Source organism: Neofelis nebulosa, chromosome 1 (assembly GCF_028018385.1).
Source record: "Neofelis nebulosa isolate mNeoNeb1 chromosome 1, mNeoNeb1.pri, whole genome shotgun sequence".
Classification (NCBI taxonomy): domain Eukaryota; kingdom Metazoa; phylum Chordata; class Mammalia; order Carnivora; family Felidae; genus Neofelis; species Neofelis nebulosa.
The window spans coordinates 224,192,118-224,212,169 of NC_080782.1; the positions used below are offsets into that span (position 1 = coordinate 224,192,118).

The 20,052-nt window shown below is 38.6% G+C and overlaps 1 protein-coding gene across 1 annotated transcript in view; it reads left to right on the plus strand.

Annotated features, from left to right (window-relative positions):
* WDFY2 (WD repeat and FYVE domain containing 2) overlaps window positions 1-20,052 on the plus strand; it is a 175,874-nt gene that overhangs the window by 69,456 nt on the left and 86,366 nt on the right. Inside the window, exons 3-4 of the mRNA XM_058686378.1 lie at window positions 5,643-5,710; window positions 17,755-17,828. Coding sequence (XP_058542361.1) covers window positions 5,643-5,710; window positions 17,755-17,828 — 142 coding nt within the window. The remainder of the gene's footprint in view (window positions 1-5,642; window positions 5,711-17,754; window positions 17,829-20,052) is intronic.

A 20,052-nucleotide genomic window follows, 5' to 3' on the forward strand; every position in this document is an offset into this window, starting at 1 on the left:
TTTGTGGATTTATTGGGATTTTCTGTAGGCAGAATCATATCATTTACAAATACAGATAGTTTTACTTCTTCCTTTCCAATTTGGATGCCTTGTATTTCTTCTATTTGCCTAATTACTTTGGCCAGGGTTTCCAGTAATGTATAATAGCAATGGTGAAAGCGGTCGTTCTTGTTTTGTACTTGATTTTAGGGAGAAAGTTTTCAGTCTTTACCATTGAATATGATGTTAGCTGTGAATTTTTGAAGAGTACCTTTTATTGGATTAAGAAAATTTCTTTTTGTTCCTTGTTTGCTGAGTGTGTTATTTACCATGAGAGGTTGTTGAATTTCATCATGTGCTTTTCTGTGTTTGTTGAGATAATCATCTGTGGTTCCCCCCCCCCCCCTTCATTCTGTTAATGTGCTGCATTACGTTGATTGACATTCTTATGTTGAGCTGCCCTTGCATTCTTCTGACAGATTCCATTTGGTGATGATGTACAATCCTTTTGATGTGCTGTTGGATTTGTTTTGCTAGACTTTTTTCATCTATATTCATGAGGGATGTGAGACTGTTATTCTCTTGTGGTATCTTTGACTTTGGTATCAGATAATGCTGGCCTGATAAAATGTTAGGAAGTGAGTAGTCCTTCCTCTTTATTTTTTGGAAGATTGAATAGGATTTTTGTTCATTCTTTAAATGTTTGGTTGAATTCAGTGAAACCATCTGGTCCTGCACTATTATTTTTGATTACCGATTCAATCTCTTGACTTGTTATAGGTCTGTTGAGATTATTTCTTTTGGGTTAGTTTTGGTAGATTGTGTGTTTCTGGGGACTTTTTTCCATTTGATCTTGATTATCAAATTTACTGGCCTGCAGTTGTTCATAATATTCTCTTATAATCTCTTTCATTTCTTTTAGGTAGTAACATTCCCACTTTTATTTCTGATTTTAATTATTTACATTCTTTGTTTTTTGTGATTAGTTCTTAATTTTGGTGATCTTTTCAAAGAATTATCTTTTAGTTTCACTGATTCTCTCTTTGGTTTTCTAATCTCTTATTTTGTTTTTTGTTCTGATCTTTATTATATACTTCTACCTGTGCTGGCTTTGGGTTTAGTTTGCTTTTGTTTTTTTAGTCCCATAAAGTATAAAGTGAGGTTGTTGATTTGAACTCTTTCTTCTGTTTTAAAGTAGGCATTTAGAGCTGTAACTTACCCTCTGTGTATTGCTTTTGCTGCCTCTCATAAGTTTTATTATGTTGCATTTTAATTTTTATTCATTTCAGAGTGTTTTCTGATTTTCCTAGTGATTCTTCTTTGATCCATTGGTTGTTTAAGGTTATGTTGTTTAATTTCCCCATATTTGTGATTTTTTTCCAGTTTTCTTCTCTTATTGATTTTAGTTTCATTTCATTGTGGTTGAAGAAGATATTTTGTATGATTTCAGTCTATTAAAATATATTGACAATTGTTTTATGGCCTAACATGTGGTCTGTCCTGAGGAATGTTCCATGTGCACTTAAGAAGAAACTGTGTTCTGCTGTTGTTTGTTGGAGTGTTCTTTATATTTGTTAGGTCTAGTTGGTTTATAGTGTTGTTTAAATTCTCTAATTTCTTTTTCATCTTTTGCCTAGGTATTCCATCTATTATTGAAAGTGGTATATTGAAGTCCCCAACTATTATTGTAGAACTGTCTAGTTCTCCTTTCAATTTTGCCAGCGATTGATATGTTTGGTGCATATGTATTTACAACTGTTATGCCTTTGTGATGAATTGATCCTTTGTCAATATATAATGTCCTTCTTTATTTCTTATAGAAGTTTTTGACTTAAAAATATATTTTGCCTGTTGCTAGCATAGCTATCCTGGCTGTCTTTTGGTTTCTATTTCTATAGAATATCTTTTTTCCATCCTTTTACTTTTAACTTATTTATGTTTGGGGGTCTAAAGTGAGTCTCCTTTAAGCAGCATAAAGTGGGACCATGTCTTTTTACTCCATTCTGCCATTACCTGTCTTTTAATTTGTAGTTTAATTCACTTACATTTGAAATAATTACTGATAAGGAAGAATTTCTGCAATTTTGCTTTTTGTGTATGTATCACATCCTTTTTGTTGCTCAAGTCCCCCACTGTCTCCTTCTTCTATGTTTGATTGATTTTTTTCTTGTGTACCATTTTGATTTCTTTCTTTTCTTTGATGTATGTTTTTAAGTTATTTATTAGTGGTTGCCAAAGGGATTTTTAACATCCTAAATTTATAACAATGTAGTCTGAATTTATAACAACTTAATTTCAATAGTACACATTAACTCTACTCCTGATCAGTTGTGTATCCCTCTTTTCTTGTTATGGTCACAAATTATACTCTCATGTTTTGCGCCCATTAATATAGGCTAAAATTCGTGACTTATTCACACAGGAAACAAAAAGAAAAGTTACAAACAAAACACACAATAATACTAGCTTTTATATTCACCTGTGTAATTGCCTTTACCAGTGATCTTAGTTTCTCTCTATGTCTTCAAGTACTGTCTATTGTCTTTTTGTTTTAGTCTGAATAATTCTTTTTAGTATTTATTGTAGTAAAGGTCTACTAGTAATGAGCTTCATTAGCTTTTGATTATCTGGAAATGTCTTAATTTCTCCTTTATTTTTGAAGAATAGTTTAGCCAGATAGAGAATTCTTGGTTTACAGTTCTTTTCTTTTAGCACATTATCATCTCACTGCCTTCTGGTCTCTGAGCCTTTTGATGAAAAATCTTGCTGCTTTCAAGATTTTCTTTCTGACTTTCAGCAGTTTGATTATTATGTGCCTCTTGTGAATTGCTTTGAGTTCATCTGTCCTGGAGTTCAGTGAGCTTTTTGGATATATAAATTCATATCTTTCATCAAATTTGGGAAATTTTCAGCCATTTTTCTTCAAATATTTTTCTATCTCTGTCTTTTTCTTCTCCTTCTCATAGTATATATGTGGGTATACTCAGTAGTGTCCCACAGGTCCCTTAGGTTCTGTTTGCTTTTTCTTCATTCTTCTTTCTTTCTTCTCCTCAGACTGGGAGGAGACTAGGTAATTTTAAGCATCTTATCTTGAAGTTTGCTGATTTTTCTGTCTTCAGACTTCCTGTTGGGCCTCTCTAGTGAGTTTTTCATTTCAGCTCCAAAATTTCTATTTGATTCTCTTTTATATAAATTCAGTCTTCTATTCAGATGCCCTACTTGTTCATACATCCTTATTCTGATTTCCCTTAGTTCTTTATTTATGGTTTCCCTTTGGGTCTTTGGGCATATAGATAGTTAATTTAAAGGTTGTTTGTTGTTGTTGTTGTTGTTGTTTTGCTGGGGGGGAGTGAGTGCAAGCAGTGGAGGAGCAGAGAGAGAGAGGGAGAGAGAGAATCCCAAGCAGGATCCACACTCAACACAGAGTCCGACATGGGGCTTGGTCTCACGACTGCGAGGTCATGACATGAGCCAAAATCAAGAATTGGACACTTAACTGACTGAGCCACCCAGGTGCCCCTAGATAGTTAAAGTTTTTGTCTGATAGTACCAATCATTGTTGGATTTCTTCATTGGTTTTTGTCACTTTTTTTTCCTATGAAAAGGCCATTTCCTGTTTCTTTGTATACTTTGTACTCTTTTCTTGAGAATTGATTATTTTAGACAGTATAATATAGTAACTCTGAAAATCACATTCTCCCTCCTCTCCAGAGATTGCTGCTGTTACTGTGGAATGTTGCAGTGTTCTGCTTAGTGACTTTAACACATTATTTTTGCAAAGACTGTATTCCTTATTGTATGTGATCATTAAAGTCTCTGTTCTGTTATCTCTGAGGTCAATCTGTGATTTCTTCCAATGCCTGGACTTAATAAAGAAAAAAGGGGTCTTTGTCTCTTTAAATTCCTTTGACGGGCATTGCCTGGGAAGCCCTTCAGCCTTAGGGGTTTGAAACAGTGGCCAGTCTCTCCCTCCTCTCTCAGTGGACCAACAGGCAGATCCGAACACACATCCCCAGTGTTGGAGGATGGGTTCCTACCTTGGTACCAGCAAGCCATTCTGTGAGTATGGGCCACTGTTGCCACAGCTGCCTTCTCTAGGGATGAGGCATGCATGGGGGCAGCTGCTAGTAAAATGTGAAATTCACTGATATATACCAGCTTCTTTCTTCATCAAGCGTTTTTCAGATGCTGCAAGTGTCTAGCTAGACCCCAGAGTTCTAAAATAGTTCTTGCCAGCTCAGTAGTTGATTTGGTTTAGGGACTGATTCCTGGAGCTTCCTGCTCTGCCCTTTTTGGTGATGTCACCTATTTATTTTTGTTGAGATAATAAAGTCCATATTAAAATGTTGTACTAGCATATTTAAAAAATTTTTTAAGTGAAACTGATAGGTATTTAGTGTATATATTGAATTACTTTTCATAAGTTATTTACCATTATATCTGTCCATCTCATAAATTAGGATAGTTGGCCCAAAAGATGAAATTTTGCATCTATATATATAGCTGTGTCACTGTATATCACTATGTTGTATCTTGTGGCTGAGAAAATGGCATTTCTTTATTGTGTCTGTAGTTGGTCTGGTTTTTTGTCCTGCTACTCCATTTGGTGGGAGACCCATTGATTAGGGAAAAAAATCCAATACAGTTTAAAACTTAGTCTAGTATGATGACTGAAATATGTAAGATAAAATTGCTCAGTCTTTGCTTTTTTCCCTGGGATGATTTAAGTGTGTGGGGTGAGAGGTATGGCCTATATGATATTCTGGCAGTGGGGAACTGCCTTTTCCCCTTAGTTCGAGTTCTGCTACTTCCTCTGGTTCCTAGAAGAATGTCCTATTACCTTCTAGTTGTGTTTGCCTGGCTGGCATGTGCCGATGATGTCATGGCTGGTGTAACTTATGGTGGGCCTTTCTGGTTGGTAAGAACCTAGTGGTGCTGCCTCACTGGTTCATTTTCTCTTTGGCTCCTTCTCTCTGAGCTCTCCCAGGCATCTGCCATGTCTGTATCTGGCCTGCTGGCCTGGAACTTAATCCACAGCCTTTGCTGCAGAATCTCCCTTGTTTCACGGTGGGCTCCATTGGCCAGCCCTCTAGCTCAGGAATCTGAGTCTCAGAGTTTATCATTACCTGACCATGTTTGGAGAAACCTTCACTCAAGATAATGGCCTGGCACTACAGTAAGACAAAGCACTTACTATGTAATCCTTCTGTGTATGTCAGATTCTTCATTTTATCTCCTCACACTTCCTTCACTAGTTAAACCTAATAACTTCTCAGACAGATGAATGCTTCCAACAGACTACGGCAGAGGTCACATACTAGGAGAGGCAAAACAACAAAAATAGTAATTTTCAAGCACCTTTGCTATCACATGTGTGTATATAGACATATATGAGGACAATATTCACAAAGGTGTATGTAATTCTAAGTGCACACAAGTCTTAAATTTAAGAAATAAAGGATCTATAGAGAGGCATAAGTGGTATGCTTACACATATATGTGTATATGCAGTATATATATAGTTAAGATCTATATGTATATATAACATATGTAGTTAAGATATATATAATTAAAGTTAAGAGGTTTGGTTTCTATCAATGAACATTTTCCCATGACTAACAATGCTGTGATTTAACATACACTTTTTTTTTTTTCTTTTGTAGGACCGTTCGTGTATGGCTAAAGAGAGACAGTGGACAATATTGGCCAAGCATATACCATATGATGCCTTGTAAGTATCTGGATCTCTGTCTTTAGAAATTAGACATGGACCACTTCCTTTCCAAATTGCCTTCTCTGTGTTTCCTTCTTGAGTGGGGATGTCTGAGGGTTGAGATTAACCTTATAATGGAAAGTACCATATTAAATCATTTTAGCTCTCAGTATGTAAAATAGGAAAATTGTTCTGAAATTGACCATATATTCATAGTTTCTGAATAAGATTAATGGAAGACGGGCTATAGGACATCGGCTTTCTGATTACAGCTGTCTCCCTCCTTTCCAACTTTTTGTTTCACTTTCTTGTGGAGTTCTCGCTTCGACATTTAAAATTTTGCCTGGTGATTACCTTTGTGAAGTAAATTTGTTCTTGCACTATTGTTATATTATTCGTTCAAATACAAGACATTCAGCGTTGACCATTTGGTGCCCAGAAGGGCTTGCTTACAATTGAAACATTCTAAGTAGAAGTCAGCCTCATGTCCTCAAGATTTTATATGAGAAATACGTCCTTGTGCCGATAAATAGTTAATCTTTAAATATATTATAAAACATCCTTAGATTTGATTCTTAGACTTGTGTGCTGGCAGAAGTTCTCCTACAGAAGAGCTAGCACCTCTAAATAGGAAATATCCTTTTAGCCTGGCATTTTGTCTTTAAAAAGTGATGAAGTTTGGGGATCCTATTCCATGTTTATTTGAGTATAAAATAGTTCTTTAATTTTGTTATTAGTTATATTATTCAACGTTTCCCTGACTCTCCTTCAAATCTTAATTAAAACTGACACCCTAGAACAATCCCTCAGGTTTGTCCTTTGGGCCTGTGTCCCCTCCGGCTTGCTACAGCGTGCACCCTGTCCCTGGATACAGGTACCCCAGTTTGAGAAGTATGTGCCACGGTGTACAACCGGAATAAATTCATGCTGAATTATAGATGTGATTAAGTTTATGCCTCTGGCAAAAGAATGCTGTAATAACTTAAATAGCTATTTTGCTTGTTTATGAACAAATGAATTATTAAGGATATAATGGGTTTCTGTGATTTTCAAATTACCTTTGAGGTTTTGTGTGGCTTTAGAATTTTATAACAAACAAGTGATAACCACAAAGCTGAACCAAGTGGTCAGTCCTGCATGAGGGAAGAAGAAACTTCTTGTGGTTCTGAGGACTTGTATTGGCCCCTTAACCTGTTGAGCCTCCAGCAGACAGCATTTATGCAGCAAAGGGCCTAGGTGAACTTCCTCTTTAAGCGGTGGCAGTGACGAGGGCTCAGGCAGAAGGAAAGGGAAAGGAATTCTCTGATTGATTGTTTTTTCTGATCTTTGAGTGGTATGACCAGTCTTTTCTACGATCTTCCCTTTTCATCAAACCTGACACGGTATCTAACTGGAGGAGTGGGGAAGGTCTGTAGTCTGGCAAGTTGAAGTTGACTCTAGAGATCTGTTACTACCTTGACTATGAAGACAGAGGAGAGTCAGACCTGGGCAGAAAGATGAGGGCTCAGGGATGGTAAGCAAGGAATCTTCTTGAGATGAACTTGAGTAGGAACCTCATGGAGACAGGATCCTAAGCAATTGCTTATGCGCCCCCTTCCCTATACACACATCTAAACCTGTTTTGCTGTCATTCTGTGATGCTGTCTTTATTTGAATGTCACTGAGAATACAGAGATGCCTCTCGTTGCTTTTTTATCATTTATTCAGCTGTGTGAATGACTAAAGGCTGCTGTGGCTCCTACACCCGGCAAAAGTGCTCAGTACATCAATACTTATTGAAGACTTGAATCTGATAATACAGATAGGTCCCTGAGAACATTATCATACATATTCCTAGTGACTGAACACAGTCTTTGAGATTCAGAAAGAGGACCCTTTCATTATTTGTGTATTTTGTCTGTGGCCTTCCATAAAGGGAGTGGAAAGGGCATTACTTTGCTATTAAGATGTGTGTGAACCAGCAGCATTAAGGTCACCCTAGAACCTACCAAAAATACAAGTATTGGGTACCATGCTAGATCTATAGAATCGGAATCTGCATTTTTAATGATATCCCTAGGTGATTTGAATGCATTTTATTTATTTATTTATTTATTTATTTATTTATTTTTTTAACATTTATTTATTTTTGAGACAGAGAGAGACAGAGCATGAACGGGGGAGGATCAGAGAGAGAGGGAGACACAGAATCGGAAGCAGGCTCCAGGCTCTGAGCCATTGGCCCAGAGCCCGACGTGGGGCTCGAACTCACTGACCGTGAGATTGTGACCTGAGCTGAAGTCGGACGCTTAACCGACTGAGCCACCCAGGCGCCCTGAATGCATTTTAAAGTGCATTGAGAAGAGTGTCTTCTGACATTATAGCCAACATGCTGATCTATTTTACACATGATTCTATGAGCACATACAAAAAGCCTCATGCATGTATCGTATTGATTTCTACATACTTAGATATAAGTGCACATTCTAGTGGGTCACATATTTATTGTGCACCTGCTGTATCCAGGCCACTGAGCTAGTTGCCAGGGTTTGCAGATAATTAAGGTGCATGTGGTCAAGATGATTTCCATAATCTTTCATTGTTGGATAACTCCACTACTGTGGAGAAGTAAAAAGAACTATATGTTCTTCACAATTGATCAGAAATTGGCTTTTATGTTCCTAGGAGTTGAATGCACTTAGATAACATGGTAACTAATATTTGAGCAAGAGTCAGTTTTATTTAACTTGAGAGAGGCAGAATTTTGTTGCATAAGGAATTATGCTATGTTTTTGGACACTTAGAAAACCTGAAATAGCTTTGAATTTCCAAAGGTTTGTTTTTCAGTTCTTCCTATTGAAAGGTGTTTTGTTAAGAGATTACTTAGTTTTGTCCTTAAATAATGGTTATGTGGTACTAGTTACAAAATAAGTAAAAAGATACAGTATGTCTGGAGGCTATGACATGGACATCACAAGGCACATATGACCATATAATGTGTTTATAGTGGCATATAATAAGTAGTATTCCAAATCCAGAAGAAAACATAAAGAAAATATCTTTACGTGTAATATATGGCTTACTCGTTTATTTCATTTATTAAAATTTAATATAGTATTTGTCATGTTCCGGGTAGGATAGTACTGTTCTGTAGCAGCGAGAAGAATTTGAAGTTTAATGGGTGGGAAGAAGGGGAAGGCATTGGATGAAAAAGAATGAATAGTGGAGGCAGAGTTTGATGGTTGGGAGAGAGCCTGAAAGGCAGGGATTTATGATAAGGCTGGATGAACTTGGGGGTGTGGTACACAAGGGAAGGGTAAGGAGCAGGCACATCGTGCTTTGGGGGTGTCCTCAGACCCGATCTTTTCTGAGAAGCTCTGACTTCCCCTTTAGGAGGGAATGAGGAGAGGCCAGACTTGCCTGGTTAAGGCTGTTTGCTCCTGAGCCAACCTGATTTTCCCAGAATTTAGAATTTGGAGTAGGAAATGCTAAGTTTCAGCCTTGGCTGGTCCCTTGAGCTGGGAATATGTAGACCCAGCTCAACAGTGAAAGCTGATCCGCTTAGAAGGAAGTATGAATCAGGGAGGAAGGACCACTAGGCTCAAGAGAGAGAGAAGCCTAAACAGATGACGCCTGAGGCTTTTCTCCTCCTCCCCTCCAGAACCCGGGCTCTGCTTCTGCCTTTGAGTTCAAGAGATTCCCTCTTTTACTGGATACATTCATTAGTGCTTCCTTTCACTCCAGTGGGTTTCCGTCACTCCTAACTGCAAGTATCTAACTCAGCCTAGCCCAGATCGTATACCTCCGAATTCCTGTCCGTTCAGTTTCTCCTGGATCTCTATGATCTTTAAAGAGAAAGGACTGAGCCGTGTCCCGATTGGTGCCACTGTGGTGCTGAGCTGCAGATTGTCTGCGAAAAGTGAGGGTGAGTAAAGAAAAAAAGCAGAGAGAAATATTTATTCCATTTAATTTCTTTGGACAGCTTATTCAACAAATTTTAAATGTTTCTGCCATACTAAACACCGTGCAACGTCCCAAGAATATAGTGGCGAGATAGGGCAGATGATTCCCGTCTTCATGGTGTGTACGGTGGGGAAGGCAGACCTAAAATAAGCCCCACTCATGCTGTGTGGTGAGTGTTGTCACAAGAAGCAGGTGTAATGGAAACATGCTCACAAAGGTTCCCAGAAGGAAGTCCATTTAAAACCCTGCCGTCTCTAGAGAATTTGGGGTGACTGGTGACTTGTTGTGTAGTTTCCTATGTGCCGATTTTTATGGATGAGTGAGAAATAAGAGCCTTTCCTTATCTAATATTCTTCCAGAAAATAACATCCTCTTGATGTATCTCCTGTAATAGCTGCTTATTGCCTGTGACAAGATCAAATTACCCTGTGCCCAACTGGGACCTGCTTGAGCTTGGAAACCGGAGAGGGGCCTTTCTGAGGGTGTAGAGTTGAGGTTTCAGTTGTAGCCATTAGTGATTATCTGTTCCAGGCTTCTAGTAGATACCATTTCAACCCCTGCCTTTGCATCTCTCTACAGCAGGAAAAACAAAACAAAGAATGAAAAGCATAGGTATTCCCATTTTCATGGTTGAGTTATTTTAGATTTACTTTTTTAACTAGGTTTGCCATTCATGGGGTCAGACAGAGGGGTGGAGGAGAGAAATCTCAAACAGGAGCCAAAGTGGCAGGTGTTTGAGATTTCGCTTACTCGATTAAAGTATTGGGTATCGTGTCTGAGCCTCTATTGCCAGCTTTCCCCCTTGGGCATGCAGAATAGGTAAAGCAGTTCAGCTGCCAAAGATGTGGTGAATAGGAGGTTGAGAGGCCCAGAGCCTCAGGACTGAGGGTGTGTTGGACAATTGGAAACCTCTGTGGGTTCTATAGTTGCCAGGGCAGATGAAATTTACTTTGGCTCCTAAGCGCTTATGAATTTGTCCCCAAAGCAAAACAGACAGTTTATCAAAGATAAATACAAATAAAAGGCACACCTAACACGGAAATAAAATGACCTATTTTTCCAGCTCTCTGCCTTGGCGTGGCGGGATGGCATTTGCCCAATCTGGAGTTGTGCTGGGGCCCCCTCGTTCTGATTGTTCATTGATACAGTTTTCCCACTTTGTGTTAGCCCTCTGCAGAAATGCCTTCATTCTACGTGCCCTCGGCTCACACTGGTGTGTGCATATATGCAATGCTTTATGGCTGTTTTTGAAGAAATTGTCTACTGTAATGCTCAGTGCTCCTTTGAAGAAGCGCTAAGAGGGCCAGAAACCCTTTGCTTTCTCTAAGACAGAAATTACCAGTCCATGTGCTGGATCATGTTGGGATCATCCAAATGGATTACAGACCCTGAGAACTGGTCTCCTTAGCTGCGCAGGGGAAATCCAGTTGTCTGGGCTGTAGGAATCTCTTCCATTTATTCCAGTGGCTGTTCAGATCTAGTTTTCTGTATATCATGAGGTGAAAAAGGTTGGGAGGGACAGCTCTAAGGACCCGATTCATGGTCCTTATGGATAATGTGACACATGGAACCTATCGTTTGCCAACAGATCTTTATTCCAATTTTCTTTCTGTTCTTACACCTGTTTTCCTTGTCATGACTTTTTGCTTATTTCTATGATTTGGTTTTATTGTATCTACTTTTAAAGTCTCTTCAAATTCTTTGTGAAATGAGGTGGGGAATGCATTAAATGAATTATCTTATTAGTTAAAACAAACAGAGAGATGAAGTTTGGACATAGACATACTATTTACCTTAAATTCACCCAAAAATATGTATTTTTTTTAATGTTTTCAAAATAGCTTGTAGGTTAGAACCTGTGCCAGGGTGGGAAACTGGAATTTGATTTTCGTTTTTGATACCAATTTGCTGAGTCACTTCAGGCAAGTCCTGTACATTTTTCTCTACTCTGAAGCCCGGTGAATACACTGTCATTTCCTTTGATCTCAGATTTGCAAAAACGTTTTTGGTTATGAGATGTATTAAATAAGTAATTTGCACTTTCAGGTTCTTGGTATTTAGCAATATATATACTGTTATTGCTGATCTTAACCCAACGGGGATTTGTGAGGTTGTGGCTGGATTGGCTTCCTTTTCCTGTGTGTTGGGACTTCAGTCCTGCAGCGACAGATAACTTGAAATTGAGGCTTTAGAAAATTAGAATGATTAATATGTTCATATGCTTTATACCTAGGATGGAAATGACTTATTTTGTATGTATATTGCAAATGTCCATTTGCCCATTGGTCAAAGGAGAACTTTCTGTAATTTAAGACTTTGTATGGAGCTCGTTGTGCGTTGTCCCACGTCTTCTGGGTTTATTAGAGTTTTGGGGCCAAATCCATATGGATAGATTAGTGGTTGAAAGGTATTTAAAATAATGAATTTAAAATAATGAAGTTCTGTTTTTATCAGGTAGTGATTATTTTGGTGACTTTTAGACAACATCTTTAACTCCATCAAGGGACTTTCTTGGCGGACTAGGGGATTTGGGTATAATTGGGAAGTGCTCATCCTAATATTTTATACCTTATTTCAATTTACTCCTTGGTTCCTTTCTTGGTTTCTTTCGGTGTAGGTTGTATTATAGAACCACATGTAAAACCAGTTTACTGTTTTTACTATTTACATTTTCAAAAATAATTATGTAATCTGATATTTTAGTTCTGTACTTACTAAGAAGAAAATGTGCTTAAGGAACTTCTGATTTTTAATGGAAATGAAAATGTGGATTATCTAAGCTAAAGATAACAGATGTCAATTAATCTGAATAATTACAACATTTACTTAGCATACTCTTGTTTGATTTTCATATGACAGAGTATTTTAAAATTTACTGTACTTAGATCTTAAACTTGTAGTGATAACTTAAAACTTGTCGGAGAGAAAAAATGACCACTGATAAGTCACTGTGATTTTGCTGATGTTACCCAGACTAAATTAAAAGAAAACAAGGGGTTTAATTTGAGTAGAGTGCCTAAAATAGTTGATTGAAATGAAAAATGCTTTTTAATGCTAGGCAGTTGAAGTCCTACATCTACGTGTTCTTAATATATTAAGTAAAACACGGTTGAGCATTATAAACCTAATAAATACTGAGTTGTGACAACCAGGACGGAAGGAGATCGTGTCTGTGGGTGAGATCTCTGCTGTGCAGTGGTGGGGTGCTCCTGGAAGTCCTCTTATTGGAGGATCCCAATGTCTGACTTGATCAGGGTGTGTTTAACACCTGAAGTTCTGCTCATGGAAGTGCCGCTGTTTGTTTAGTTTCCAAGTGACCACTGGAACATCCCGTGAAGATCAGTGTGGGCTGACGAGCAGTGCCTTTGCCGTTGTACAGCGCTCAGTGTGCTGGAAATCCGCAGCTCAACCTTCAGAGAAACTTGTGTTTATTTGAGCAAAGGTCAACCAATAAGCAAAGGACAGAAAATAAATCAGCCACAAAATGAAGGAGTTCTAGGTATAAATAACAGAAAATAGGTAACTTTCCCCCCAGTAGGAGTATTTTGAGAATGCCTTCTCTCAACTATATATACTCCTTTTAAAAAGTAGGAGCAAGGGGCGCCTGGGTGGCTCGGTCGGTTAAGCGACCGACTTCGGCTCAGGTCATGATCTCACGGTCCGTGAGTTCGAGCCCCACGTCGGGCTCTGTGCTGACAGCTCAGAGCCTGGGGCCTGCTTCTGATTCTCTGTCTCCCTCTCTCTCTGCCCCTCCCCTGTTCATGCTCTGTCTCTCTCTGTCTCAAAAATAAATAAACGTTAAAAAAAATTAAAAAAAAATAAAATAAAAAGTAGGAGCAATAAATATACTTTTTGAGACCACTTGAGGGGTAAAAGTATTAGAAATACAAGTAGCCAGTTTCTCCGTAATCCACTTAATTACTGATTCTGTTGAGGTTGATGTGGGATTCTTGAGTTTCCTTTGTCTAGGGCTTATATCTCTTGAGCTTTTCCTCCTTCAAATTATATGGTCATTAATATAATCACCCAGACTGGGGTTTCTCTTTATTTTAGTTTTCCCTAAACCTTAAGCTGACTACCTGCCTGAAATTACAAAGATTTCATTTTAAAAATGCTCGATATTATGAAAGTGTTTAATTTTTAAAATAAGGTATTAACAAGCCATCAAGGTCTAAAGTCCTGGTACTTACATAAGAGATTATTATTTTTCAGTACTCACAGGCCTGCACAAATTTCTTTTCCATCTTCTTTGTACCTTTTATTATCTTGCTTCCTAAAATTCTGCCAAATACACTTCTTCTGTCTGTCCTCAGTCTGAAACAGCAAAGAGGGGTGGCAAGTCTTAATCAGATAGCATGGAAATGAATTCTTGTACTATTTTATTGAGAAATAAACTGTGGGCATTTTTTTCCCTTAGGTTTTAATAGAAATGTGTGTGTGTGGGGGGGGTGGGGGGAATAGGAAGCTAATGATAGAACATCAACAGACCAGTGGCAAGGCCTTGATTTTCACTTATTGGGTTTGTGTAGGAGCAGTCCCAGGCAAACCACATACAGATGATGTATATGGGAGGCCTTGGCAGATGGGGGGTCACCCCACAAAGCTTACGAAGTGTGGTTATCCTTTCTCGTGGGGAAACACTTAAAGGTGGAGGAAGTAAATATATCTTCATGTCTTGTATCATGGTGTGTTTATCTCATCTAGAGTTCGAGGATGCAGTTTTGATGGAGGTGGTCAGTGGAGGGACTGTATTTTAATTTTATGGGTCTGGTCAGACATTTCACTGAGCCTTTGGAGAAAGCCAGTGCAAGGTGGGCATATAGAAGTCTCTCGGCCATTTCGTCTCTGACCTCAACTTTCAACCATCAGATAGAGCAATTATTTCCTTATTGACTTATGAATTATTAGTTTCACATCATTTAAAGCTGAATTCTTATTTGTGAAACATCACATTTTTGCAACCCAGCTACAAATATTGTGCTTAAATCATATTTTATTTGTGTCTTCCTAATTCTTCCTGCTGGGGGATTCCTTTTACCATTTGGCCAGAATTGACTGTGTCTTATTATCCTTCCCCAGACAGTTTTACCCCTTTGATATTTCCTTGCACGGATAAGAGCCCATTTTGAATGGGTCGTAACACCAGTCTTTCAGAGGTTGCTTTTTTTGTTAATCTCTGGTGAGTTGAAGTTAGAAGGATATCTGTGTCAATCTGTGTACTCCCCCGTTTCCCAAAAGGAAAGACATTTATTGTCACAACAAATATAGCCATCAGTATTCTTTTCAGTTCACTCCCTGCCTCCTTGGTCCTGCCAGGGCCTATGGGTAATCAACCCAGGGCCTTTTGCTGTGAGAGTATCACGGTTCGGAAATGGTTTGAGGAGCATCATAAGGTTCACCTGCCAAAAGTCTTTCTGTAAACACTCCCCTTGCCCTCCCACAGGTCTGCTTGGTGTTTTACTAATAATGCCCCCCTCGAAGAAGTGGTTTTGTCTTTGGGGGGGCACCCAGAAGCTAGTGCTCTTTAGCTCTGGCATTCCGCTGTCTAGAACCATCTTGGGTTCAAGCATATGGGTTCTAGAACAACAGGATTTCTAAATTTATTTTGTTTATGGGACTTTATGAGAAAGGTCTTTTCCTTTTGAATTCTGGTGGTGTTTCTTACTGTGAACATAAAGTGATTTGGACCATAGTGGTGACATTGGGATGGGTTTAACAGTTCCTATACATGGTTGGTGTCACAGTCTATAAATTCCTTGATGACAGCTCTGATACCTTATATATAATTGTATCATATGCCTGGAACATAGTAAGCATTCTAAATTCTCATTAAAAGAATAACAAGGGGCACCTGGGTGGCTCAGTCTTGATCTCGGCTCAGGTCATGATCTCCCCTGCTTGCACTCCCCCCCCCCCCCCCAAAATAAACACTAAAAAAAAAAAAAAAAAAAAAGAATAACAAGAAATTTAATAAAGGGGATAAGAAATCCAGGAATAAAGAAATAGCAATGTAGATGTCAGGGTAGCCTGTGCAGTGCTGTTAAAAAGTCTTTTAAATCACATTCAGAGATCAGTGGGTTTTCTAACTGTTCCATAAACAGATATGAACTTTGGAGGAAATCACACAGAAAAGACTTTTCTATGGTCAGGCGGGCAGCTAAGTGATGAGGTTATTCTTGACTAGTTTACAGCCCTTTGGGCTGCAATTAAGTTTTGCTTCATATGTTCATGCCCATATCTTAATAAGCCATTAGATATTTAAAACTTTCAAGAGGAATAGCGAAATAATAAGATTAAAGACAATATTATAGAAATGAATTTGGGGGCTCCTGGGTGGCTCAGTTGGTTAAGTGTCCGGCTTCAGCTCAGGTCATGATCTCGCCGTTCGTGAGTTTGAGTCCCACCTTGGGCTCTGTGCTGACAGCTCAGAGCCTGGAGCCTGCTTTGGGTTTTGTGACTCCTTCTCTTTCTGCCCCTCCCCCACTCATTCTTTTTTTCTCTCTCTCTCAAAAATAAACATTAAAAATATTTTTTAAAAAACGAACGTGTCACACAAACACAAAAACCGTTTCATTTTTCCATGTATGTTTTTAGGTGTCTATGTACTTTATGTAGTTGTAGTAACAACATATATTTTTTTGTTCTTTTCAGCTAACATGATTTTCCATGAAATCATTAGTTTTAATTCTGCACGCGTGTTACAGGCTATAAGACCTGGCATGTTAGCACCTGTCTAGAAATTGTGCCAACATATTTCACGGGCCATGGGCTTAGAGTAAGGATGACTTTCCTAGGGCAGCACATTAAATATCATTTGACTACTTTTTTCAGCAGTGTACTTTTGGGAATCTAGTTTAATTTTGTGGCTAATCAGAGAGAAGATTCTCTGTTGTACTGGTGGAGGTTGTGTGTGTGGGGATGATTTTTTTGTGTTTCTATTTTCTGAACATATCATTAAAAACTAGAAAATAAACACTTGTAGTTTGGAAGATCTTTTCTGTTGTTCAGGGTCCTTTTATAGAGAACGAAAAAAATGTTACTAAGTGATGTGTTCATGAAGTAGCTCTGTTAGTAGAACTTGAAATTCTTTTAGAATTTAGTTTCGAGATAATCTAAGTTACATATTTCAAAATGGGACTGTGTATATGAATTATGTCTTTGAACCTTCTCCAATTTTTTTTCCCTGTATGACCTTGAGTACGACGTCTAACCATAACTGTAAAAAGTAGGAATAAAAATATTTGAGGCTGAATACGATTTGATGATGAGCAGGGCCACTGTGAAGGTCGGGGAGAAATTTAAGAATTGGTGTTGGACTCATTTGCACAACAGCGATTTCAGTGTAGGATAAATTGTCAACAGGCCCCATTCTTACGAGCCAGTGTAGGAACCCGGATGCCGACTGTTGAGCAAGCACTTCTTGGCCACATTGGCTTCCAAGTATGCTTAGTTTACTTGGGCTCAGGTATACTCAGGTAGTAGCCAATTTTGCAGCACAGGGAGGCCCTGCCCAGACCGGATTTCTTTTCTACAGAGCCTGGCCCTGTGCGCAGTTGGTTCTCTCTTAAATTGAGACAGATCCTCAGTCTTTTTTCAGTTAGCAGCCTTGAATGCTGAGAGTAAAAAACTTCTGTTAGTCCACATGCCCTGAGTCAATTCTAAATAAAAAAATAGACTTCTATACTAGTGTGTATATGGGGGGGCGGGGAGGAGGGAATTATAAGGTCTCTTTTTTTCCCCCTGGTTGAGCTTGTTTCTATTAAAGATAGGGTGTGAGTGGAAGAGATAGACGGGTAACAGAGGGAGTACACAGTACAAAATATTGGTAACCTAGTCAAGCAAATTTAGACTCGATACTGATAGAACAGCCGAGACTGAGCCCATTGGAACTAGTCCAGTTTGAGAACATCTTACTTGTTATATTCATTAAAAGGATAACTGAAAAACTAGGGGTTGGTGTAAAATTACTGTTTTTATTTTTCGGTGAGTGGGCGTTAAATGAACTGTTTTTCAGGAAATCGTGGGGAAAAAATAGCCACACGCTTTTAGCTAGTTAGTCGCTCCTGAATCGATGAGAATCATCATTTTGTTAATTTCATCAACATGTTCATTTCTTTCAGCTCCATGTTCATGCATGTCTTTTAACCCGGAAACAAGAAGACTGTCCATAGGTCTAGACAATGGTACAATCTCAGTAAGTACACATAAATAAGATTTCCAGTTGAAATACTTCCCTTCTTGTGGAGTGCGTATATATGTATTGTGATGAGAGTTATTTGTTAGTTTTTTGCAAATTAACAAATTAATGTTCTTGCGAAGTGAAGTGGAAAGTGCAGCGCGGCAGATCATGGCAAGGTGTAGGGAGAGTCTGTGTAGTCTCAGTTGGAGTTGACAAGGTTGAGCTTGCCTTCCCGTGGACACAGTGGCTAGAATAGGAGCTTTATGAGGCCAGTGAATGAACTACATGAATCTGTGTGCTAGTGACAGCAGTCTGTGATACTCGCAGCTTTGGTCAGATGGTTAATCATGGTGTCATATGCTTCCTCAGACAAGTGACAGCACAAGGGAAATGTCTTCTTAGACCTGCATGTCTGATCTTTGATACTTGATGTTTTTCTCCTTTCTCTCTTCTTTTGCTCCCTCTTGTCTTAACTCCCTCTAGTGTGTGAATGGAGTTCTGTCAACTGTATAAATTTGTAAAGAAGGCACAGAATCTACATTAGGCTGTAGGGTAGATTCAGATAAATATTACACTCTTTTATTATAGAGCTTGAGGGAGCTGAAGTGATTAGGGATTGGAATTTCAGGCTTTACTACTTACTTTATCATCTTTTTATATATTTAGTTTCAGCTAGTGTATTAACTAAGTGTAACAAGACAGATCTGGTAAACTCTCCAGTTTGGTAAATTACCCAGTATTTCCTTCAGTTCCAGCAAGAGAGGCCCTGCTTTAGGACCTGTGAATTAGAGGAGCCTATTCTGGCCACATTTCCCCACAGGATGAAGGACCTGAGGGATCCAGGGGGTGTGTCCAGCTTATGCCCTCACTCCAGCCACCCCCATGTTCTGAGTACCCCGACTGGCATTTTCCTGACCCCAGACAGCTTAGAGCTTGTACTATATTGTAAAACTTCAAGGAGTCTAAAAATTCTGAATTTGTTCCTGTACCTCCAGGTGGTTTAAGGTATATTTGTCAAGATTGGAGGAAGAGACCATATTTTATTTAATAGTTTAACTTGATACATAACTTTTAAATATTTAGACATATGGACTGTGGGTTTCCATCTGTAATCTTAACCTGATTCTTACAAGGGGTCTGAAGAGGTGGGCCTGAAATTTTCCATTTGGTCTTCGTCAAAACATTTGTTCGGTGACCTTTATGGAAATTTTAACAATATTTTTAAACATAAAGCTGCCTGTTGACAAATATTTTCTGGAATTTCTATCATATCCAATGCATTTGCTAGGTCTGTAAACTGTTCTGTAGGAGGACAGAAGAGAAGTGCATGCTACAGAACTTCGTCTGCTTTAAGGAGAGTTATTTTTAAAAAGTGGGGTATGTGGGGGATAAATTTATTTTTAAAAGATGAAGTGGGGGGTAACTGGATTGTTCAGTGAACTGAAGTGTTCACTACAAAGGAAATCTGCAAAGATGAGCTCAGATCTATATATTGTCCAACAGTTCATGGACTAGTGTATGTAACACTCACTGTCCATGAAGACGGACATGTATATAACATATGGGTGAGTCTTTGCATTTTTTGAAATCTGTGTAGGTGGCTAATGGGTGCCGATAAATTTGGCTTTGAAGGCAAGAAAGGTGAGCAAAGTAAGTTATGGAGAGTTCTGGCTATTTATTGTATATAAGAGGCGAGACCACCTCAGCCATTATTCCTTTAGTAAATGAAACTGCCAGTGAAACAGAACATAAATCACGGGCCAGACTGGGCTGCCTCTGTAGGTGTGTCAGTATGGCGTGGAGATAACCAAACCTTACTGTACCCCGATCTTCTAGAAAAGATGGAGGACCCAGCTAGTATGACATCATTTCCTTAAAAGTGCCTGTTTTATGCTTTTGAAGAGGAGGAGTTGTCTACCCTACCTATTCTCATCGGCAGAACCGTGAAGAGCTGAGTTAGGGAAAGGCACATGGAGAGAAGGGATTGTTTAAGGTCATGACAATAACAGCTTCTTCACTGAAAATACTTACACAGAGTCTCAGCTGCATAATAGTTTACTTTCTGGACATGAGAAATCCTATGCAGAGACTATACATTCTCTGTTTCCTGAATATAGCAAATAAGTTTTTTAAAAATATTGGTTAACTTATTATTATTATTGGTTAACTTATTTTAAAGGAGGAAATCAGAAAGCATATCCTTGTTTGTCTTTATTTTACTGGGTAAAAAAGATTCAAG